The sequence below is a fragment of the Aquarana catesbeiana genome, linkage group LG07 (genome assembly GCF_042186555.1).
Source record: "Aquarana catesbeiana isolate 2022-GZ linkage group LG07, ASM4218655v1, whole genome shotgun sequence".
Taxonomy (NCBI): domain Eukaryota; kingdom Metazoa; phylum Chordata; class Amphibia; order Anura; family Ranidae; genus Aquarana; species Aquarana catesbeiana.
The window spans coordinates 298488237-298514266 of record NC_133330.1 but is presented as its reverse complement, the minus strand read 5'-3'; the positions used below and the strand labels follow the sequence as shown (position 1 = coordinate 298514266).

Sequence of the window (26030 nt, the reverse complement as noted above, 5' to 3'; positions counted from 1 at the left end):
ATGTACATTACAATCTTCACTTCCCTGACAAATTAATAGAGGGGTCCTTTACCTAAATGTAGATTACAAAGGATTTTTACAATATTGCTTATGGATCAATTTATAACTTTATCAATCAGAATATATACTGTGCACTTAAAGTAGAACTATAGGCAAAACTTTTTTTTTTTTCATTTTAGATGGGGTAAGGGAGGGTTATAACCCTGTCAGATTTTTTTCACCATCTGTGTCCCATTGCAGAGATTTCACTTTCTGTCCCATAGCCAAACAGGAAGTGGGAGGAAATCCTTGCAAATTAAGGGAATTCCTTGGGACCCCCAGATCACTAGAACTGGTGTTCCCATTGGAAGATTTCCCCGCTATTACTTTTCTGGGGACAACCCAAAATTTGGGATTTTCTCTTTTTATTTTCACTTTCAATGACAATAGTGAACAGGATAAAGATAGAGAGTGATTCTCCTTAATGGGGGCACAGACAGCAATAAAAACTGACAGGTGTTCTCATCCCTCTCCACTCTATCCAAAACTAAAAAAAAAAAAGTGTTGCCTTTAGTTATAGTTTAAGGTTGCACAGAAAAGGCAGCAGGCCAATCCCTGAGAGGGCCCATCATCACCAAACAGGAAGTGGGAGGAAATCCTTGCAAATTAAGGGAATTCCTTGAAGACCCCCAGGTCACTAGAACTGGTGTTCCCATTGGAAGATTTCCCTGCTATTACTTTTCTCGGAACAACCCAAAATGTGGGATTTTTTTTTTTTTACTTTCACGTTCAATGATAATGGTAAACAGGACAAATAAAGAGGGGTGAATCTCCCTAATGGGGGCACAGGCAGCAATAAAAACTGACAAATGTTGTAATCCCTCTCCACTCTGTCCAGAACTAAACAAAAAGTTTTGTCTTTAGTTACACTTTAAGCACAAGAATCTTACAGAATCTCACACACCAATAGTACTTTCTATGAGATTCATTTAATCTGCCATTGGAGATGGCAATGCTATTTAATATTACATCTGTCCAATAAAAGGCCACGTCTATGCCACCATTTACCTTTGCAAAACTATTGGTACTTACGAAAGAGAAATCTTCAGCATTTCGACAAAGCAGCTTGGGGAAAATGGCCTGTCTCTGAAACAGATCTTCCTGCTCAAAGATGTTCCCATACATGAACCCATTCATCATGGTGGAATGGGCATGGATGTCAATGTAGAAATCCAGACTACTTTTCTGTTGGCAAAAAATAAATAAAAATAAACAGTTGCTATTTTTTGTAACTTTAGTCACATAACTTTGTCAAATGGGTTTTCTTGCAATCATGGTATGTAGCTATAACTAGTAACACAAAGTAATAGTGTAAAGTAGCTTTCATCAATTTTGAATAGTCAGAATATGGAAGGATCCTGCATGCCTTTATAGCTCTGGTCCTAGATGCCTGGGAGCAAGGAAAGGTTCTGGACTCCAGAATATAGCCTTTATTGTAAAATTTCAAAAATACAAGCCACAGCAGAAAATGGGACAAATGATCTGACGCGTTTCACACTTATGAGTGCTTATTCATAGCTACCCAACCACCAAAAACAATGTAATATATATACTGATCCATATTGGACATGTGACTGCATGTGTAGTTAATTAGATCCAATTATCTAATTAAGTGAACTTAATTGACAAAAGCATTTAACATATGTGATTGGAAAGGTGCACATAAATTTGTATATCCAAGTGTATGAAATTTTTTCTTCTTCGTTAATATTATTCAGTCACCTCATTTAATCTTCATTATTTCACAATTTCATTATATTTAATTATGTCTATTAACAATCAAGTTCACATTTGTTTATGCACTGATATGCTGTATCTAAAATCTATAATTCATCCGAACACTTTACTTTGGTTTGTTTTTTGTTTTAAATTCATTCATTTACTTTATTTCATACAATTGGATATACAAATTTATGTGCACCTTTCCAGTCACATATGTTAATCACATTGGTCAATTAAGTTCATTTAATTAGACAATTGGATCTAATTAACTACACATGCAGTCACATGTCCAATACGGATCAGTATATATATATTACATTGTTTTTGGTGGTAGGGTAGCTATGAATAAGCACTGTTAAGTGTGAAACGCGTCAGTTCGTTTGTCCCATTTCTGCTGTGGCTTGTATTTTTGATATTTTACAATAAAGGCTATATTCCGGAGTGTGGCTGTCCAAAACCTTTCCTTGCCTCATTTGCTAAATGCTTAGCCTGCACCTGGTGTTCCAATTCTGAGGAGAGTCTTTTTTCCATACATCCACCTGGAGCGGTGATCCCTTCCCTCCTAGATGCCTGGGCCTGAAGCTTAGAGCACTACTAATATGTAAATTGTATGATCTTCTAAATCAGACACCCAGTACAATTTCTTGTTGTCTACTAATGTATTGTTTCGTATTTTTTATTTGTTTTCTTCAAAACAGAAAAGGCACTAGAAAAGTTATTTCAAAAGGGCCACCATTGGTAAGCTGTGCTCCTTAATGGCATCAAATTCTTGCACCAAAGAACAAGTAAAGAAAACAAGGAAAAGTAGGAATGATTTAAGGACATTAAACAATGATATTTGTCAGTGCATTTCACTGGGCAACAAATATAAAAGAACACAAGTTAAACCTGAGTGACTAAAAATAAAGGTAAATGGGCATATAATATAAATTTCTCTAAAGCCTCAGCACCACAGGAACACTTAATTTACAGATGAATGTGTTTTTGCATTAAAGATATTGTATGTTCCTGGATAGAAAAATTGGTTACAAGGACGTAATCAGATTAGTGATTAATGACATATTATCTGAAAGGTCTTGTGTTGTGAGTGTTGTGCCCCAGGGCTCTGTCCTGGGACCAATTCTGTTCAACTATTTCATAAATGATATAGAGGTTGGCATAAATAGTTCAATATCAGTGTTTGCTAATGATACAAAGCTAAACCGAACAATAACTTCACAAAAGGAAATAGCAACTTTATAAGAAGACCTTGATATAATAGAGGAGTGGGCAGCTATATGGTATATTGGCTTAATGTTGAAAAATGTAGTGCACTTTTGAGCTGAAAATATGCAAGCAAGTTACTCCTGAGGGGTAGAACCTCTGGGGAAATCCAGGATGGAAAAGGATATGGGGTCCTAGTAGATCACAGACTCAGCAATAGCATGCTAACCCAAAGCAAACAAGGCTAGCAGACTATTTGCACACATTAAAACATTTATATACTCAAGAGATAAAACTATAATTCTTTCACTTTACAAAACTCTGGTTTGGCCACATCTTGAGTATGCAGATACATTTTGGTCACCCATCCTCAGGAAGGATGTCCTTGAACTGCAGAGAGTCCAGAGAAAAGCAACAAAACTAATAAGGGGGTTAGAGGACCTCAGTTATGAGAAATGACTACAAAAATGAGTTCCTGTGACAGGTCCCCCGGTTCTATTAACCCCGTAGCACTGGAAGATTACAGCTGCAGGTGTATGGGAGGCTGGCAGAGGACAGGAAACCTAAACTATGATAGCCAGTACAAGCACAAGGGACACTTAGGAATAAATGTTAGTACCGTCCCTTGTGCTGACATTGTTTAAAAAAAAGTTTTACCAAAACGTAGGATTTCAAGTGGACCTTTCAGTAATTTTTCCATAATTAAATTCCTGACATAATATACAGCAACAGCATACTTTTTCAAGCAAGTTGTATAAATGTATCATTAAAGCGGTTTTGAACCCTCATTTTTTTTTTTAATTAAAATAACAAACATGCCTATACTTACCTGCTCTGTGCAATGCCTTTGCACAGAACAGCCCCGATCCTCTTCTTTTGGGGTCTCTTGCCGGTGCTCCAGACCGCTCCTCTTCAGCGGGTGCCCCCACAGAAAGTTGCTGTTCCTGGGGGCACCCGTGCCTGATGCGTCCATTGACACAGACGGCAGGACTTGGCCCCACCCCCGGCATCACAGCTTTTGATTGACAAGCAGGGCCAGTACTACCACTAGGTGAACTAGGCCTTCGCCTAGGGCGCAATACCACCTAGGGTGCAGCCATGGCCTCTGTCCTCGGGGAAGCTCCAGGCGTGTGTGAGCTCGGCTCTCCTCTCCTGATTGCTCGCCCCCCGTTCAGTGCCGGGCCGGCTGTCCCGGGAACACATCTGCTGCGCGCCGCCAATCCGCCGATGTGTCCCGCTGAGCGCCCCACTGTCACATCTCCTCACACAGTAACAGCGCCGCCCCCGGGACTCCTTTACCCCAACCTGTCCCTCTGGTGTGGCCTGTGTTTGTGAGTATAGCAGAGAGGGCGGGGCTCTGTGGAGATAATGTTTGCATTGAGAGGTGCAGCGGCTGTTAGCTGACCCTGCGGCCGGTAGGGAGACCAAGGAGTGGCTGGATGGCGGGGACTCCTATGCTATACTGCTAGTGAGGAGAGCCCTGATGTCATGGGCGATGAAGCCATGAAGAGGTAAGGAGGAGGATGGATGCTCTGATCTACATAGAGCTGTGTGTGTGTGTGTGTGTGTGTGTGTGGGATGGAGATAGGGAGTGGGGGTAGTGCGAGAAGTATGGGTCAGGTAGGTCAGTGTATGTGTCCGGTAGGTCAGTGTATGTGTCAGTGTATGTGTCCGGTAGGTCAGTGTATGTGTCAGTGTATATGTCAGTGTATGTGTCAGTCTATGTGTCCAGTAGGTCAGTGTATGTGTCAGTGTATGTGTCCGGTAGGTCAGTGTATGTGTCAGGTAGGTCAGTGTATGTGTCAGTGCATGGGTCAGTGTATGTGCCCGGTAAGTCAGTGTATGTGTCAGTCTATGTGTCCAGTAGGTCAGTGTATGTGTCAGTGTATGTGTCAGGTAGGTCAGTGTATGTGTCAGTGCATGGGTCAGTGTATGGGTCAGGTAGGTCAGTGTATGTGTCAGTGTATGGGTCAGGTAGGTCAGTGTAATGGTCAGGTAGGTCAGTGTAGGGGTCAGGTAGGTCACATGTGTTACAAGGGCAGGGCAAAGGAGGTAGGGTCAGGGGCGGAGCCAAGAGGGTGGCAAAATTAGGTTTCGCCTAGGGTGTCAAAAATCCATGTCCTGTTGACATGAGCGGGAGCCATTGCTATCATTCAGTCCGATGAGGAGGGAGACAGCTTGTGCACATCGATGGATCAGATCGGGCTCAGTTAAGAAACAAAGGGGGGGGGCTGCAGCACAGAAGGTTTTTCACCTTAATGCATAGAATGCATTAAAGGAGTTGTAAAGGCAGAAGGTTTTTTTATCTTAATGCATTGTATAAAAACAGCCTGTTTTAGCAGCCTCCCCTAATGACTTACCTGAGCCCCACTTCTCTCCAGCGATGTCAACGAATGTCTAAGCCATCCGGGACACTCCTCCTGAGTGGCTGAGACACAGCAGCGGTGCCATTGGCTCCAGTGGCTGTCAATTAAAGTCAGTCAGCCAATCAGGGGAGAGAGGAGGCAGGGCCGGTTCGGGACTCCGTTTTTGAATGGACAAGCGGAGCTGTGACTCGGCTCCAGTGACCCTATAGGAAGCTGCTTGCTGTGGGGGCACTCTATAGGAGGGAGGGGCCAGGAGCAACAAAGAGGGACCCAAGAAGAGGAGGATCTGGGCTGCTCTGTGCAAAACCACTGCACAGAGCAGGTAAGTATGACAGGTTTGTTATTATTTTTTTTTTTTAAAACAAGACTTTACAATCACTTTAAGGTTAAAAACCTTAAGGGTCCTTTCACACGGGCTTGCTCGTGTACGGACTCCACTTTGCTTAGCAGAAATCAATCCACTGATCCCCGCTGAGAAGGCAGATGACAGGTCCATCTTCGCTCACTGTGCGGAGATGGACATGTCAAAGCCCCGCTCTCCTCTATGAAGATCGGATGAAAACTGACCGCCTGTCCATTTACATCCGATCCTATCCGATTCTCCAGACAGATGTAAAAAAGGGTTTCCATCCGTCTGGATTTCACCGACAGGATCGGATCAGATATCGGCGGATGTCAGTGGACAAGTCAACGCTGACATCTGCAGCTCCATAGAGGTGAATGGAGCATTCGATCAGGCCCGCCAGAAAAAATGACAGGCGGACCTGATCGGAAAGCCCGTGTTAAAGGGGCCTAAGGCTTTAGGTCACAGGGTGATAGGATGCAGCATGGGCTAATCTGTGCCTGTATAAAGATGGCTCGGACCCTTTGATGAGAAAAGCAGATGAGGGTATTATTAGTTGGAGTACTGTGATTTCTGTAGGAGATAATAAATATTCAGATGTGTTACACTTACACATTGCTTAGCATGTGTGTACTTAACATGAAAAAATATCTGATAATATGTACATTTTACCATATTGCATCTGTATTATCTTGGAAGCTAGGTACTAGTTGTACTTTTCTGCTCTAGTACCCAAGCCTATAAACTTCTGTCATCGGATCTCTTCCTTATTGCTTAGCCTTGCACAAACAGGTATTGCTTAGTAGAATTTATTTTATTACAACATTAAATGTCATGTGCTTTATGAATAGGGACAATTATAGAAAGCACATTATTGTTGAAAGAACGCATTAATAAATAGCGAGCTCATTGTATCCCTCTGCTCCCTACAGCTTCATGTCAGTGATTCAGAAAATAGAACTCATTTACATGGAAAATAAACATATAAGTTCAATTTCTGTTTCCTACAGTTTTTAAGCCTAACGCATTGTATTTGTATGTTTGAACTAAATATATGATCCCATAGCACTTTGGAGGTCTATATTTATGTAGTGTCAATGTATCCTTTAACAGTCTGGGGAAATCACAAATAATAAAACAGATGACAGTGCCGCCGTGATCCAGGTGTTGGTATCTTTTGGCGCAGAAAGGACGGATCTAAATTAATGTCACACATGTGAATGTGAGAAAATAACAGATGCCGAAGAACCATAATTACTGAGGATAACAATTAGAAAAGCAGGATAAGGTAGCCAGGTATGGGATTGCTATATAAGGACCCTGCCGGACCCTGGCTTCTCATGGGCAGCCATCCCTTTCACACTGCCCATTTTCCACCCCCGCCCCCCCACTCCAAATGCCCATAGATGACTCTAAAAATATACTGCACATGCTTAACCTAACCATTCTCTTACGCTGAACTTCCAGATAATTGCATTTTGTTATTTCAAAAAGCTAGTGTAGCACCCTCTAGTGTGCTACTAGTGTTAGTGTAGGTAAATTTAAGCCTATGACTCATGGTAAGTTATGTGAGTCTGTAATTGGGTCGGGTCACTGGAGATCAGGCTGGATGGCTCTACAAATGCAGGTTTCTGGTACCTCCCCCTGGATCTAGAAGCTTGTAGAAGCTTCTGGAAGTTAGTGGGTGGAGGCCAGGAGGTTCTGATCTCCATACTTAAGGAAGTGTAAAGGCAAAAGGCATTCTATACATTAAGATAAAAAAACCTTCTGTGTGTAGCAGCCCCCCCCCAGCACCCCCCTAATTACCTACCTGAGCCCCTTCTCTCTCCAGCGATGTCCACGATCCCTTCAGCCATCCAGTATGCTCCTTCTGATTGTCTGAGACAGAGCAGCGGCGCCATTGGCTCCTGAGGCTGTTTCTCAAAGTCAGTCGGCCAATCAGGGGAGAAAGGGGGTGGGGCCAGGTTGGGGCCCCGTGTCTGAATAGATACATGGAGCTCTGATTAGGCTTGGGTGCCCCCTGTAACAAGCTGCTGGCTGAGGGGGCACTCAAAGGAGAGAGGGGCTAGGAGCAGCAAAGAGGGACCTGGGAAGAGGAGGATCCAGGTTGCTCTGTGCAAAAAAGGTGGTAAGTATAACATGTTTGTTATTAAAAAAAAAAAAAAACGAGCCTTTACAATTACTTTAAGGGGACTTGGCCAATCCCTAGGCAGAATGTCCTAGCAGGGTGGCTAGGTTAGCCCTTACAGATGGTGGAGCCATGCCAGAAGGGGAATCGGGTGGAAGATGGAGTGCTGAGGAGGGCGTTGGTGGTCTAGGAGGGGTCCCCTTGGTCTGGGGGAGGGAGCTTTGCCTCCAGGCTGGGCTCAGGCTGGAAAGAATCCTTTTAGTGCCCAGTTTGAGAAGGAATCTTACCTAAGAGCAGCAGGGAGCAAGGAGGACAGAGTAAGTACATCAACACACCCAGGGATTCACAAGGGGAGAGATTGCCACATGTAGCAAGCTTTCAAAGGACAGCACTGTGCTTAACTTGTTATCCCTTTTATCCAGGATCTTATCACTGTACATAGGAAGGAAGTTGTCCCCATCTGTTGTTTCAGTCAAGTTGGGCATCCCCTAACCCCTCTACCCCATCCAAGTTGTTATCCCTAATAAAAACAACAAAAACAATCCCAGGGACTGATTTCTTGTGTCCAGATGCAAGTGGAAAATGCATGTTGCCTGGCTGTGCAGGAATAGGGGTGCCAGTTACCAGCAGTCCCTGAGGGGGTAGTGCTACACTAGTATAAAGGAAAGGTAGTGGGAAAGAAGCACTTGTGGGATAACAATTTTTTTGCATATTAACCACTTGCTGACCACCCTATAGCATATGTAGCGCTTACCCCCGAAGGAGCGGCTAAATAAATGTTATATCCGTAATTCACGTCTACCACCCAACCCTCGCAGCCCATAGATTCATAAATCACAGTCCTTAATGTTTTTTTCTCTTGCTTTATTCATCAACATAAACTGGGATGGGAGAAGGACTTCCTTTGAGATGCTTTGTTTGCATTCTGATCTTTTCCTTGCTTCACTTGCAAAGACTTATAGCATTGCGGGTGATAATGATTCAAAACTGGATGATTACTTTATCAGGGAAGATGGAAGTAGATTTGATAGAGAATAATTGATAAAGAGTCACTCTGAATAACTCTTTATCTGCATGACTTTTAAAGAACAGTCCAGATCTCTATATGTGTGCTTGCAGCTCCAACGCTACCTTTTTACCACTACTTCCCATCTCATGGTACTTCCAAGTTGAGCTAAAGAAAAGTCACTCTGTTCCCGCTTGACTGATTAGAATCCCGGGGCATTGCTGAACCCAAAGTCATAGGCCATCACCACCCATCTCACTGACTTGCATACCAATAACCCTCAGCCTCTGGCAGTACCCTTCCCTTGGGCTTTTCACTCACTTGATCAATAGCCCGTGTGTCGCTCATAAGCGATCGATCACCCAGTTGTCCTCCGCTTAGTTGCTATTTCTTTGGCATGGTTCCTCTGTTCCCTTTTCTTCCTTTATGGACTGCTCCCTTCCCCGCAGGGGCGTCCTATGGCACCTGCGACCATATGCTGTCCGGTGTCACTAACTCTGCCATGAGTCCCGGTGAAGCCCCCCCCACCTTCCTCAGAGGGGGGCCCGTAGGCTCCCCAGGAGGGGGAACCTCTGGCTTGGCTCTCTCTGGAAGAACTCTCCTGAACAGGAACTCCTCCCTGACCATGTGACCTGACTTTTATATGAGAGTCCCGGGTGTTACCAAGCAAATTAATGATTGGCCGAGACTAGCATACAAACTACCTGCCACTCAAATGGAAATTAACAACAGACAGGCCTGCTGTAATAGCACAAGCCTGTCTAAATTTACCTGACATAGAAACTACTAGGAAAGGTCACCTACCTAAAAGTAGGTGCCCGCTACACATACATGGGGGCAGCTGTGCGCTGGATCACGCATATATACATAATCCGGCATTTCCAGGTAGTGGGCACGAATGTGCACAGCGGGAGCCGATCAGTGGGTACCACAGACTCAATGTCCGCCAGCACCCTCCGATCATTCGGTACACAGGCATACCAGTGGATCCCTTTGGATCCTGAGTTCCTACAAAGCAGGGACTAGGATTCATGCCTTCCCCTAGTAAAAGAACCTCCCACACTGTAGAAAAACACTTGCTAGGAACATAATTAACCCTTTGATCGCCTCTGATGTTAACCCCTTCCCAGTCAGTGTCATTAGTACAGTGACAATGCATGTTTTTAGCACTGATCATTGTATTAGTGTCACTGGTCCCCAAAAAGTGTCAGTTAGTGTCCAAATTTGTCGGCTGCAATATTGCAGTCCCTCTATAAGTCTCCAATCAGCACCATTACTAGTATAATAAATACAGTAAAACCTTGGTTTGAGAGCGTTTAGCAAGACAAGCAACATTTTTAAAGAAATTTTGACTTGATATGCAAGTAGCGTCATGTAACTGAGTGAGTATAAAAGATAAGAGAGGCGCCTCTATGTGTAGCAAATGGTTACATTTGATGAAGGTATCACATTTAGCAACATATTGCTATACTTAGAGGAGCCTCTCTTCTCTTTAATACTCTGTAGCTCCTTCTGGATTTTGCTTCTAATCCCCTTGTGGAGGCTTTCAATTGTGGATGGACATTTTATGGTTACACAACCTGCTATAATCTTTTTATATGGACTATAAACTGAAGGACCTATGAATAAATAGTTGTGGAACGAATCATTTAAGATTCCATTATTTCTTATGGGGAAATTCATTTTGATATAAAAGTGCTTTGGATTACAAGCATGTTTCTGGAACGAATTATGCTCGCAATCCAAGGTTTTACTGTAAATCAAAATTCCATAAACATATCCCATAGTTTGTAGAGGCTATAACTTTTGTACAAACCAATCAATAAACGCTTATTGTAATTTTTTTTACCAAAAATATGTAGCAGAATACATATTGGCCTAAACTGATGAAGAAATTAGATTTTTAAATCAAATTTATTGGATATGTTTTATAGCAGAAAGTTAATTTTTTTCAAAATTGTTGGTCTTTTTTTCATTTATAGCGCAAGAAAAAAAAAAAAAAATTCAGAGGTGATCAAATATCTCCAAAAGAAAGCTCTATTTGCAGGAAAAAAAGGAAAGGAAAAAAAAAAATTATTTTATTTTGGGTACAGCGTCGCACGACCGAGCAATTGCTAGTTCTGTATTGCAAAAAATGGCCTGGTCATGAAGGGGGAAATTCTTGGCTACATAGTTCATGCATACAGGGGATCCTCTTTCTCAGCTCCAAACGTTGGGAGATATGCCATATCCTGACCACAGACTCACTTTCAGGGGACACTTGATACTGTTAGGGGAAGGGTTTTTCATTAAAAAAATTCAGCACAGGAGAAGTCCTGAGGGCGAGAGTGGGACGATTGAAGAAGGTTGATAATAGGTTAGCAGATATTGTATATGTTGTTCACATACCAATGTATCCAGCAAGAAATGTTACAATTTTGCTTGCTGTCAAGGAAGAATATAGAGACCGTCAACTTCAGCTATCCACAAAATGCTGATATAGACACATTTTACAGGAACAATTTATATGATGCTGCAATGATTTTTAAATTCAATGAAATTGCTCTGCAAAATAAAGAAAGTTTGCTAATTATTTACCTAGAGAACAGTAGAACATTTAAAATTGAATACTATTAAATACAGATACTTAGAAAAAAAGCAGTTTGGAAAATATATGTCAAGCGCAGAACTTTTTTAAACAGTGTATTCCTTCAGTTAATAAAAAAACAAACTGCGTACGTGAATACAAAACAACAGCAGCAACAGAAACTCCTGCTCCCTGTTAAATGGAGGGACCTTTGAAAATGCAGACAGAAGTTTACACAGGTGATATACGCTCACTGGCCACTTTATTAGGTACACCTTGTTCAATTGCTTGGTAACACAAATTGCTAATCAGCCAATCACATGGCAGAAACTCAATGCATTAAGGCATTTAGACGTGGTGAAGATGACTTGCTGAAGTTCAAACCGAGCATCAAAATGGGGAAGAAATGGGATTTAAGTGACTTTGAACGTGGCATGGTTGTTGGTGCCAGACGGGCTGATCTGAGTATTTAAAAAAACTGCTGATCTACTGGGATTTTCACACACAACCATCTCTAGGGTTTCCAGAGAATGGTCAGACAAAGAGAAAATATCCAGTGAGCGGCAGTTGTGTGGAGGAAAATGCCTTGTTGATGTCAGAGGTCAGAGGAGAATGGGCAGACTGGTTCGAGATGAAAGAAAGACAACAGTAATTCAAATTACCACTTGTTACAACCAAGGTATCTTCTCTGAACACACAACACATCAAACCTTGAAGCAGATGGGCTACAGCAGCAGAAGACCAGACCGGGTGCCACTTCTGGCAGCTAAGAACAGGAAACTGAGGCTACAATTCACACAGGCTCACCAAAACTGGACAATAGAAGATTGGAAAAATGTTGCCTGGTCTGATGAGTCTCAATTTCAGCTGCAACATTCAGATGGTAGGGTCAGAATTTGGCGTAAACAACAAGAAAGCATGGATCCATCCTGCCTTGTATCAACAGTTCAGGCTGGTGGTGTAATGGTGTGGGGGATTTTTTCTTGGCATATTTTTGGCCCCTTAGTACCAATTGAGCATCATTTTAATGCAACAGCCTACCTGAGTATTGTTGCTGACCATGTCCATCCCTTTAGGACTACAGTGTACCCATCTTCTGATGGCCCCTTCCAGTGGGATAATGCACCATGTCACAAAGCTCAAATCATCTCACCACTGGTTTCTAGAACATGACAATGAGGTCACTGTACTCCAATGGCCTCCACAGTCACCAGATCTCAGTCCAATAGAGCACCTTTGAGATGTGGTGGAAATCTATGCCATGAAGAATTAAGGCAGTTCTGAAGGCAGTTTTGTGATTGCTCAAATGGGGAGATTAATAGGGAGAAACCTCTTAAGAGAACTAAGTACGGTATATCCTTTTTTATTGGGGTTTAGATGTTTCTGATTTCTGTACAGTACAAACTTCTGTTAACCGTGGATTGGGAGTAAACCAACACCAAACTAGGGATGTGTGGTCTTCTAGATAAACCTTCTCAGAATTAGTGTACTGCTATCTAGTAAGCATGCCTAGTATCAGATGGTTCACTCAATGCACTAAATCTACCTGCTGAATCTGCAAACAGATACTTTCCATCCAGAAAGCGTCCCCTTAATTGTGGCTCCTTTACCTCTACTGGCGCCACCATTACAAATTTTTTTGCCTGGCCTTCAGGACCTGGCAGAGCCCCACAGCACATTGGTGCAACGTCATTGTTGCCTAGACAAGGAAGGGGGAAATGCTCCCCAGCAGCACAAAAAAATATCCAATTTTGGGAGAAGGAGGGGGCTGGAGTCATTTGCACACACATATTGTTTTTTTTATGTGAAGGTCTGCCTTAAAATGTTACTAATCCCACAACTGTAAAATCAGTCTGTAACTGCAGTAAAGCATATCTCCCAACTTTTTGAGATGGGAATGAGGGACACCTATCAGCAAAAGTATGCAGGCATAGAACATGCCCCTGGCCACGCCCCCTTAAAGGAGCGATGTACAAAAAAACAAGATTGGTTAAACCCACAAGTGTTTTTTTTTTTTTTACCACTACTATTCCTTTATATTGGCTTTTGGAATTTACAAATGCAACAATTTAGAAATCAGATGAAAGGTTTAGCGCTGGAAAACACTTTTTGATAGATAAAAAGTGCATTTTATATACAACTATATAGATCAGACCAAAATGAGGTACAAATGAGGAGGATTGAGGGACAGAGGGACATTGCTCCAAATCAGGGACAGTCCCTTGAAATCAGGGACAGTTAGGAGCTATGGTAAAGCACTGTGGAACCTAAGGGGTTAATCCTCTGCATTGTGTAAAAAGGCTGTTTGAGCCCCTCTTTTCTTAACCTCCTCTTCTTCCACTGTCCCTAATCTGTCTGCTGATAGAACAGAGCCTTGGGGGCAAGCTGCACATGCTCAGTTTGTTGTATATTGCTAGAGAGTTTTTTTCTTGGGAAAGTGCATGTGATCAGCACAGAGCCAATCAGCACTGTCCAGACAGAGGGTCAGAGGTCCTGCAGCCTCATAGGACAATCAGTGGAGAATGAGAACTCTTCCTACATGCTTTAACCAGAAAAGGTATTTAGCAGTTTATATTTACTAAAATAATTGCATTTCCATGTTCTGTGTACTGTGAGAGACCAGATATAGTGAATGCAGCATCCTGGGTTTAGTAACATGTTAGGGAAAAATAAAAATTCTTCCGAAGATGGTGAAGTGTATATTTTGGACAGTGAAGACAACTGCTTCACTAAAAGTGGGAATAGTGCCATCTACATTGAGGGGCGAGGGGGTTTGAATCATCTGGGAGTGTCTTAGCAATGTCCTAGTAACAAGGCAGGACAGGATGATGCCATCTCTGGGAGTTTTTCAGCCAGGCATCAGGTCTTACATAAATGGCCTACACCTTTATCAAGGACATTATTCAACTTTAGGCAAAGCTGCACAGCTTTTTTTTCTCTACAGACACCCCTTACCTGCACAGGCAGTTTTTTTTTTTGGTAAAGGAACTAACCCTTTAACTTTTAATGTTGACTGCATGGCGCCTTTAAATGCACTTCCCTAGTGGTGCTTATATGCGACAGGTGCACTTAAATAGTCCGCCAGGCATCATTTCTTTCTCAACCATCAAGCTCTAAAAATATAAACCTTCGTGGTGCTTTCATCTGATAAGCACCAGGCATATTTATTTCCCTTTGTTGTAAATACATAGAGTAACTGTCTTCGAAAAAAAAGCAGCTTCCTTTACTGAAAGTTTGCTCCTTTGCCGGAGAAGCAATTAAAACTAAGATGAAGCAAAGCACACTGGAATTAAAAAGGAGAGTGATTGTCATATAATTTGTCTGCAAAGACAAGGAGAAAGTAATAAATTGTAAGCTGGGAAGCCGCTGGTTGCTGAGAGCTGTCTTTTAAAAGAGTTGCAAGATACCTCCTGCTATGATATTAAACTCATCATTTTCTGCTCTGGAGGTGGAATTCAAAATGATTCAACAGACGACATCTAAAAAGTCATTTTTCTGCTTAATTCCCAGAAGTGACTTTTTTATGTGCTTACGAGCTGTAGACGTTTTTTTTCCTCTAACCGTGTAATTGCCTACGAGATCAGGTGACCCTGTGTACCCAAGAACATTCTTTCTTCCCAAGCTGGTAAAACAAAAGTGGATTCTTTCTCTCTATTTTGTCAAAACAGAATTAGAAGCTATCCACGTCTAGCACAAGGCAACAGAATGGTATTTACGACATGCAGTTTGTTTACTTTGGGTACTGCTTCAAACCAAAAAGAAAATCTGAAAGGAAATATGAAATATCATTTATTTAGTGCTTATAGTAAAGGAAAACAATTTATTTATTTTTTTAGTTAATTTTTCTGTTCCATCTGTGATTACAGATGTAATTATTCTGCAAATTTGCAAATTAGGTGGGGGATCTTGTTCAATGGCGTCCCTAGGGGGGGCAGAGGGGGCCCTGACCCCCCCCCCCCAACATTATGCTGTGCCCCACCATGTGCCCCCCCCCCCAATTAAATACATTTTTTTTTTTTTTTTTACAAAAAGGCAATGTCTAAGAGGGAGAGTGTCCCCAGTCAGCTCCTGCGGGTGATTCCTCCCCCCTCCCTCTGCTCGCCGACACTGCATAATGTGAGCGCTCGCACAACCACGGCCACCCTATCTGCTCCTACCCCTGCAACCTCATTGGCAGGCAGAAGGGCGAGTTGCAGGAAGGACTCCACCAGGACTCTCAGTTACTGAAAAAACAGACTGATTTCTCCCATCCTTAGGACAGGAGAACCAGCCTGTAAATTCCAAGAAATGCCAGACCAGCGCTGTCAATAGCAGGGGCAGGACAGCAAGAGGAGGCTGGGGAACCCCACAGTGGCAGAACACCGGAGCCCGGTGGCAAGACAACCTTTGCAACCCTGATAGTTCTCCCACTGCTTTGGACCCTTATATTTTCTTGGTATGCTGGTGACATATATCTCTTGTTTTCTGCCACCCTGGGGGGGGCCCCAATACAGTAGGAAGGGAGCTCACTGCAGAACATGTGAAAGGGCCGTTGTGGGATCATAGTAAAGGGCCCCAGGATATATATATATATATATATATATATATATATATATATATATATATATATATATATATATAAAATTGCATTTTATAGTTGCCTCCCCTACTTTTGTCCCTGTCCCCCCATGTGCCCCCCTAAATATGAAAACTGGGGACGCCACTGATCTTGTTATAGTAGTAACCTGGCACTATCCCCTAAAATATCTAATAGTAAAAATATCAACTTCCCATATATCCCCAGAGGAGAAACAGGGGTGAGCAATGGGGAAAAAGAGGGATTTTTTTAGTATGCCAAAAAAAAAAAAAAAATCTCCATTAAATTACAGATTAATTTCCACATTGAAAACAATCAGATATAAAAACATGTGTTATTAGCTACAATCCAATATTACAATTGTACATTTGGACATTCGTAAAAGAAGATGGGATCGATATGTTTCGCTTCAAAAAGCTTCTTCAGGATCCACTTCTTTGTAATGTTATAGCTTGCAAATAGCAGGATAAATCAGACATAATATAATATGTGTATGACATACATAATAAATATCACAAAGCAAACATTTATGAGAATAAAAATATCATTCACAAGCTGCTGTTGAGGATTTGAAGGGAATAAAAATAACTAAAAGGATAAGGGACAGAAACAGAAATGGATACTAAAAAACTGACAAAGCACTCTCTCTTAGGAGTGACAGCTGTCGATATCTAGGGGGGACAAAACAAGGCAGGGATAAAATAGCGAGGCTGCTCCCACAAAAAAAAAAGAGAGGAACCAACCTACCAGTGCACAAATATAACCGATCTACCCCCTCTGTTATTTGCTAGCTACAACATAACAAAGAACTGGATCCTGAGGAAACTTTTTGAAGTGAAAAGCATTGATCCAATCTTCTTTTACGAATGTCCAAATGTACAGTGTGATATTGGATTGTAGCTGATGACATCTTTGTCTTTTGAACTCCTTTACTATTTCACTTACATGTACTGGGTTCCATTGCTGAGCTTGGATCCCATGGGCACTCTTGCTAACCGGACCCCTTTTTTTGTACACCTTTACTATCTCATTTATGTATTCTGGGCTCCATTTTGGAGCTTGGATCCCATGGGCACCCTTGCTAACTGGACCCCTTTTTTTGGACTCCTTTACTATCTCATTTATGTGTTCTGGGCTCCATTGCTGAGCTTGGATCCCTTGCCCACCCTTGCTAATTGGACCCCTTTACCATTTAATTTATATGTACTGAACTCCATTCCTAAGCTTTGATTCCCTGCCCACCCTTGATAACTGGACCCCTTTACCATTTTATTTACATGTACTAGGCACCATTTTCTGACCTTGGATTGCCTGCCCACCCTTGCTAACTGGAGATGAGAGATTATTCTGACAATGCAAAGGTGTCTCCATTGCTCCTCCATCCAGAGAGGAGACGGGAATTGTGTTAATGGCTGGATCACCAGGTGAAAATAAAGAAAAAAGCCTAAAAAATGCAGCTATCACATTGAAGGATTGATAAGCTGTTTGTGGCTTTAATAATGCTTTAAGTCACAGACTCACAGAACAAGTATGAAGGTCATGTGTTCTGACTCCGCCCCCAGTTTGTAATTCAGAAGTTATCAATGAAAGAGAATCAGCATGACAAGTGGACTTCTCTTAAAATGGTACCAGAAAGTGCAGCCAACAGTTTTCTCTGATGTCAACTTCCTTTCAACATTTTATTTAGCATTCAAAGAAAATTTAAATTTGAATAAAACTTTGTATAACATATAGAGTATCTCACAAAAGTCAGTACGCCCCTCACATTTTTGTAAATATTTTATTCTATCTTTTCATGTGACAACACTGAAGAAATGACACTTTGCTACAATGTAAAGTAGTGAGTGTACAGCTTGTATAACAGTGTAAATTTACTGTCCCCTCAAAATAACTCAACACACAGCCATTAATGTCTAAACCAATGGCAACAAAAGTGAGTACACCCCTAAGGGAAAATGTCCAAATTGGGCCAACTAGCCATTTTCCCTCCCCAGTGTCATGTGACTCCTTAGTGTTACAAGTTCTCAGGTGTGAATGGGGAGCAGGTGTGTTAAATTTGGTGTTTTTGCTCTCACTCTCTCATACTGGTCACTGGAAGTTCAACATGGCACCTCAATGGCAAAGAACTCTCTGAGGATCTGGAAAAAAAAGAATTGTTGCTCTACATAAAGATGACCTAGGCTAAATGGCTAGTTGGGCCCAATGTGGACATTTTCACTTAGGGGTGTACTCACTTTTGTTGCCAGCAGTTTAGACATTAAGCCCTCATGCACACAGGCATTATGTTATGAAAACGCCAGTATTTTAGCAGTGACTTTTTTCAGCTTTTTTCAGCTTTTTTCAGCGTTTTTGTAATAGCGTTTTTGAGCGTTTTTGAGCGTTTTTGAGCGTTTTTCCGTGTTAGCGTTTTTGAGCGTTTTTTTTTTTTCAAATTTTTTTTTTTTTTTTTTTTTTTCCAATGGATCAAAAACGCTAAAAAACGTTGGTGAATGACGTTTTTGAGCGTTTTTCAGCGTTTTTCAGCGTTAGAGCGTTTTTACAGCTGAAAAACGTCTCTCAGAACCCACTGGTCCTGGGTTTTTTTTACAGCTTAAAAACGCCTATGCCACTTGCAGCTCAAAAACGCCTAGGTGGGCATGAAGCCATAGACTAACATAGACAGGCCTTTTTAAGCTGCAAAAAAAGCTCAAAAAAGCAGCTGTAAAAACGTCTGTGTGCATGAGGACTGATGGCTGTGTGTTGAGTTATTTTGAAGGGACAGCAAATTTACACTGTTATACAAGCTGTACACTCACTACGTTACATTGTAGCAAAGTGTCATTTCTTCAGTGTTGTCACATGAAAAGATAGAATAAAATATTTACAAAAATGTGAGGGGTGTACTCACTTTTGTGAGATACTGTATTGCCAATCCATTACGTAATTTAATGTTCTTTAATATTGTATATTGAACACTGTAAAGAAATCCGCAGAATGGAATACCTTACTGCCTCTGCCAATATCGTTGTACCATGATTTAATAGAATATGGGAACTGTGGGACCTATCTGAATAAGGTCAACTCTGCCCCCTCCTGGTATACCCCAATTGTACTTCTGGCAATCAAACAACCACTTCCACTCTCCCTCATCCCCTCTATGATACCTCATACTGTACTTATTTTGCCGTCTCTTTGCTGTCCCTATTCTCTCATGCTATTGAGTATTAATGTCGAGGCTGGGCTCAGCCCTTCCTTCTCAGAGCTCTGAGCTCAGCTGTCGGCTAATTGCCAAAGACTCTTCCTTCCACAGTGACTCACCTGGTCTTCATTTCCTGCTAGAGCTGCTGGTTATATTAACTCCTTGGATCAGATCTTCTGTGCCTTTGCCTTGGTCAACATATCTGGACTCTCTCTGCTGTGTATTCCTGTGAAAGACTTTTGCTTGGCTGACTTCCCTTCTGGTTCCTGATCCTGTTTGCTGCACCCGACTTCGCTGATCTCTGGACTCCTGTTTCTCTGGCTTGTTCTGACTACCAATCCTGGTTACCGAACTCTTGCTACGTTTTAACTATGTTTTCTCTGTTTATACCATTTTACCATTTTAGTGCAGTGTGATTTTTACTGCACTTCTTTCTCAGCCTGATTCATGGTTCCTGACAATTAATTTACCATTATTGTCATTGTACTATTGTTACTTTTGGCCTGACTTTACTTGTCACTTTCTTTTGATATTGCTCTCTTTTGTTTCAATTGTTATTTTGAGGTTATAATCACATCTGCATGATTCTCCTTCATATCTGTGATACTGTATGTCCTCTCTGTTTTGAAAAATTCTTCAACAAATACACAATAAATAAAAGTTGATCATTGCATGCCCCTCCATCAGTGTTATATGGTTTGTCCCTACCCCTGGACAGTTTGGCCTGTTAAAGAAAGTAGAAATACAACAGATTTACTGGCAGGATCAACAGATACCAGGTGCATCCAGAAAAACTAAAAAAGTGATAATGCTTTTGACAAAATGCATTATAGTGTACAATTAATGTTTATTGCATTTTATATTTCTGCCTTAAAAAATATGTAAACCCAACATTTCATATTCCTAATATGTGCCTGCTGTACCATGTACTTGTATGAAAAAGTATCCTGTTCTCTTTATATTGCTTCCTTTGTGTGAAATCCCTGGATTTCTTGACAGTCCCTCTGCTTTCCAATTAAAACCTGACCACGCTAGGCACGAGAGCACATCATGGTCAATTTTCCTAGCTGTGCTGAGAACCCAGCCTGCTGTCCTCCAATGATCAGTCTTTTCCTGACATCCCCCCCCCCTTTACACAGCCTTTCACTGGGAAGACTAGTGTACTGATGTTTCTCCTCCTCAGAGAATGTTATCACTTATAAAAAGGTATTTATAACATTTCTAGATCTATACACAAATGTTTTGCATTCCATTTCTATTTTAAACAGAATGGGTTGTTTTACAAGGTGAGGGTTCACATATACTTTAAAGCCAGTTCTATAAAACATTTAAAATATGTATGTTTTTATAGTCTTCAAATTCCATTTGAACATTAATTCGGTGAGTGCAATCTCATTTATGACACATCTAGGCTGCGTTTATTCATCTTGCCCTCTATGTCTTTGACATTTTCCTCTTTTGTTAATACAGAGCCCTGCGTTGTTGAAAACTGGTTAAAACATCTTCTTTTAATGTGACCGCTAGTCAGCAAGGCTAAGGTACATAAGGGACTGATGTCTGAACTGTTTTCTGTTGCACTGCCCTGAAAATAATGCATTATGACATATTAAATGGGAGGCCTCTGCTGATTCAATAATTATACCATAAATCTCATCCTTAGGATTCTTTTGTTTCTAATTCGTACACAAACAATACCCCAAGACTTTCAGACAATTCTATTACTCTTACAACTGCAATGCCATATTTAGGTAATAAATTTAATCTGGCTAAGTGTTATCGTAGGACACAGCACGATAAGGTTACGAATGGAGGTCACTGCTCAGGGACATCCATTTATCTGGGTAAGGAATATAACATTAAACTGTCTTCTCTATAGACATAGCTTAATTATAGAATATATTGAAACCAGTCAAATGTTGTGTCTGAGCTAGAAGGCGATTTTACGCTGCTGGTTAAAGATCAAGACCATCACAACTATCTGGGGAAATTAAAGAGATGCTATCACACATATTTTGTTTAAAGGTATAATCCAGTCAAAAATTATTATGGTGTATTTAAAGTGTAAAATATATGTCTGACTTACGTTTAGTCTCTAAAGATGGGCCCACCATAAAACAGATGGATTCTGCTAAAGGGTTCTAGCAAGGTATTTTGGCGAGGATAAGTATAATGTTTTAGAGGATAAGAAAAGGGATAAGGTTAAAGGGTTAGTTCACCTTTTTAGGGAAAAAAAAAAAAAAAAACCCTCCCCCACACCCCAGTTTCCGATACGTCCATGGGTGATGAGCTGTCACTGACACACAGCACGTGTAGCAGGCCAGGGATTCTCAATCAACCACTCTTCTTCTTCTTCTTTCTATTCAATTCTTTTTATTTAATTAAAAAAGGACATAACAACAATACACCACCATCAAAAAAACAGGTAATGTTCCTAAAATAAGCAAAAGAAAAAACAGTATTGAACCATAAGGGTTTCATATATGTGTGTATATATATATATATATATATATATATATATATATATATATATATATATATATATATATGCTTACAAACATATAGTAGATATATAACAAAAGATGTATCTCCTAGAAGCATCTCCTTGCATTCATATGTATCACATTTCTTCCCCAACAAAGGAGACAAGAGACAAGTGGGAAGTGAGGGAAGCCCTCTTCTAAGCATAAGTACCTTTTCTGATCTTCCTCCCATCTATGGTCTAGGGCAGGGGTCGCCAAACTTTCTAAACAAAGAGCCAGTTAATTGTCCTTCAGATTTTAGGGGTCCAGACTGTGGCCGGTGGGAAATTGTCCTGGCGTCAGTGGGAGTAAACAGTGCCCCATCTTTGATATTAGGGGGAGGAAAAGTGCCCCATTTTTGGTGTTCAGTTGTAGAAATGATGCTCCATTGTTGGTGTCATAGGGTAGGAATAGTGTCTCGTATTAGTGCCCCAGGAGCCGGCTAAAGACAAGCAAAGGGCCACATCCAGGCCCAGGGCTGCTGTTTGGAGACCACTCGTCTAGGTTCTATCTGGCTTCTCTGACTAGTTCTGCTCCCTGGGTCCACCCCCCCCCCCCTCCAACCACCCTGGAAAAAAAAAGTAATAGAAAGAAACCCTAAAAACATGCTGGTAGGTTAATCAGATCCTGTCTAAATTGTCCCTAGTATGTATGAATGTGAGTTAGGGACCTTAGATTGTAAGTTCCTTGAGGGTAGGGACTGATGTGAATGTACAATGTATATGTAAAGCGCTGCGTAAATTGACGGCGCTATATAAGTACCTGAAATAAAAATAAAATAAATAAAAAGAAAGGGAAAGAAACCCTAAAAAAAAAAAAAAAAAAAAAAAAAAAACAACAGCAAAAGGAGAGCCAAACTAGAGAGATATATAACCTATGTATAATGATTTAAGGGGAAGAACTAGGGGCAGCTACTCTTGGCCACCTCCCAGATTCTACTCTTCCCTTCTTCTTCTTCTTTCTACAAGGCTTTCGGGGTGAATCAGAGTGATTCCAATTGGTCAAAGTGGTCAAATGCGCTAACCAATCAGAATTGCTCTGATCCAGCTCTATAAAAAGAAGGTGAAGAAGAGCGGGGATTTTAAATCTCCAGAACACTGCACCAGCTGTGTGGGCACTAAGAGCTCACAATGGAGGTAAGTACAGCGTGGACCAGGTTGGCGGGGAAGGTGTCAGGTGTTATTTCACCTTTTAATTTTTTCTAGAAAAAGTGAACTTACACTTTAACCACTTGAGCGCTGAAAGATTTTACCCCCTTCATGACCAGGCCATTTTTTGCTATTCGGCATTGTGCTATTTTATCTGGCAATTGCGTGGTCATGCAATGCCGTACCCAAACTAAATTTATATCATTTTTTTCACACAAATTAAGCTTTCTTTTGGTGGTATTTCATCATCACAGGGTTTTTTATTTTTTATTATATAAACGAAAAAAAGACTGAAAATTTTAAATAAAATAAAAAATGTTCTACTTTCTGCTATAAAACAAATCCAACAAAAAATGTAAAGAATCAAATTTCTTCATAAATTTAGGCCAAATGTGTTCCGCTACATGTCTTTGGTAAGAAAAAACCCCAATTAGTATATATTAATTGGTTTGGGTGAAAGTTATAGCGTCTACAAACCATAGGATATATACTGGAATTTTTATTATTTTTTTCATACTAGTAATGGCGCCAATCAGCAACTTATAGTGGGACTTTTATAGTGCGGCGTGCAATCTGACACTAACTGACAGGGGGGGGGGGGGTTACTGACTAACTGCCACTGACATCTCTGGTGACACTACTAGAGTGATCAGTGCTAATAATATATAGTACGCTGTCACTGTACTAATGACACTGGCTGGGAAGGGGTTAACATCGGTGGCGATCAAAGGGTTAACTGTGTTCCTAGCCAGTGCTTTAGCGTACTGTGGGAAGTGCTTTTACTAGGGGAAGACATGGATCCCTGTCCCTGCTTTGCAGAAACACAGGATTCATGCCTTCCCTCCTGACAGAACGGTGATCTGTCTTGTTTACATAGGCAGATCGCTGCTTTGCCTCTATGCTGGATGATCGGCAGGTGCCGGCAGACATCGAGTCTGTGATACCCACAGATTGGCTCCTACAGTGGAGGCGGGCCGCTGTCATTGTGCATGCGTGCCCCCTACCCGGACGTTTTAGATCATGTACTAGATACGTAATCCGGCGCAGCAGTGCCACCTTGCCGCTGTATATGTATGTTATATGGTCAGCAAGTGCTTAAAATGATTTTGGCTGCACAGCCTAGTGACTAAATGGCTCTAATTCTCATTCTGAGCTGCTCAGATGTTGTGCCAGTAAACTAGATGTATAAATGAAGGGTACCCCATTTTTTAAATTGCCCTGAAACTGCAAAAAAGCAGAGACCAAAGCTCCCATCATGTTAATGAGTCTACTGAAGCCTTATTTTCTGCCCTTGTTGTTTTAAATTTGGATAGTAAAACATTTTTTTTCTGCCAATAAATACCTTATACAGCCCACTTCCTGTTTCTTGTCTGGTAAAAGCCTAGGCTTATGACATGCACAGCTCTCTCTCTCCCACTCTCCTGAGAGTTTGCCAGGGAGGGAGGAGGGATGAGTCATAAGAGGGCCAATGAGAGCTGCAGGGCTGCAGAGCTGGAGGTGTGCCTCTGTGTGTCTGTGTAAATCCAGGAAGTGAACAAGCAGCAGCTTCAGCTGCCCACAGTTAAAATGGTTGCAGCCAAACTTAGTGGAGGGAGATTTCTGCATTATATTTGGCAAGTACAGAATCACAGTATATATAAAGTAATATGAAAAGTGGTTGGAGGGAAGCTTCAGAATGGCAAAGATGTTTTTATTACAAATTATGTGAGCGGACTGCAGTTGCTCTTTAATTGCTTGCCGACCAGACACCGTCATTATACTGCGGCAGGTCGGCATGATCCCGCGAGCTGTTGTAGCTATACGTTGGTCCCTTTAAGCGGGATAGCAGGCGCGCGTGTGGCCGCTGCACTGTGGGGGTGCCGATGCTCGTGGCTGACGGTCGCAATGACCATCCACGAGCGATCACGGGCACGAGAGGCAGAACAGGGATCTCTGTGTGTGTAAACACACAAATCTCTCTTCTGTTCTGTGAGGAGTGACAGGTCATGAATTCCTAATAGCTAGGAATAACGATCCGTCATTTCCTCCAGTCAGTCTCCTCCCCCTACAGTTAGAAACACACACAGAGAACACACTTAACCCCTTGATCGCCCCCTAGTGTTAATCTGTCATTTCCTCCAGTCAGTCCCGTCCCCCTACAGTTAGAAACACACACAGGGAACACACTTAACCCCCTGATCGCCCCCTAGTGTTAACCCCTTCCCTGCCAGTGACATTTTTACAGTAATCAGTGCATTTTTATAGCATTGATCGCTGTATAAATGCCAATGGTCCCAAAAATGTGTCAAAAGTGTCCGATGTGTCCGCCATAATGTCGCAGTTCCGATAAAAATCGCCGCCATTACTAGTAAAAAAAAATAATAAAAATGCTATAAATCTATCCCCTATTTTGTAGACACTATAACTTTTGCGCAAACCAATCAATATACGCTTATTGCATTTTTTTTTTAACCAAAATATGTAGAAGAATATATATTTGCCTAAACTGAGAAAAAATTTGCTTTTTTTTAAAAAAAAACGGGGATATTTATTATAGCAAAAAGTACAAAATATTTAGTTTTTTTCAAAAATGTCGCTCTTTTTTTGTTTATAGCGCAAACAATAAAAACCGCAGAGATGATCAAATACCACCAAAAGAAAGCTCTATTTGTGGGAAAAAAAGGATGTCAATTTTGTTTGGGTGCAACGTAGCATGACCGCACAATTGTCAGTTAAAGCGACGCAGTGCCAAATCGCAAAAAATGGCCCGGTCATTCAGCAGCCAAATCTTCCGGGGCTGAAGTGGTTAAATAGAGACTTGAGCATGAGTGGGAGGTTGCCCGGAATCAGGTGACAAACATAAACCCAGTAAGAATTGCTAAATATGACTCAAAAGGAACATCTTCAAGATATGTTAAAGAAGACAAATGTATAAAACAAAAATGAGTTCAGAGATCTTACACCATCAATCTTTCTGCTTGAAAAAAGAAAAACAAATTCCGAAAGGAAGTAATCAGAAACATGAATCTTTTATTTAGTTGCTTTTCTTAGAGTGGCCACCTTGAGAAGCATTTTCTCCATATGATATGACATGTCGTTTGCTACTTAATCACCACTAAAAGTCACCCACCATTGTGCACAGGAAAACAACAAACTGCAAGTGATAATACAGCACAGAGCAGCTTTCATTTAACAGTTGGCTTAGCAAAAATCCCCAAATCTGATCATAATCCCTAAATGTTGATAATGCTACAGCT

The 26030-nt window shown here is 41.3% G+C and overlaps 1 protein-coding gene across 3 annotated transcripts in view; it reads right to left on the bottom strand.

The window, feature by feature from the left end:
* AGBL4 (AGBL carboxypeptidase 4) overlaps window positions 1-26030 on the bottom strand; it is a 3151866-nt gene that overhangs the window by 289153 nt on the left and 2836683 nt on the right. For all 3 annotated transcript variants that reach the window (XM_073593575.1, XM_073593577.1, XM_073593576.1), the window contains one exon: window positions 1072-1224. In XM_073593575.1, the coding sequence (XP_073449676.1) occupies window positions 1072-1224 (153 nt within the window). The remainder of the gene's footprint in view (window positions 1-1071; window positions 1225-26030) is intronic.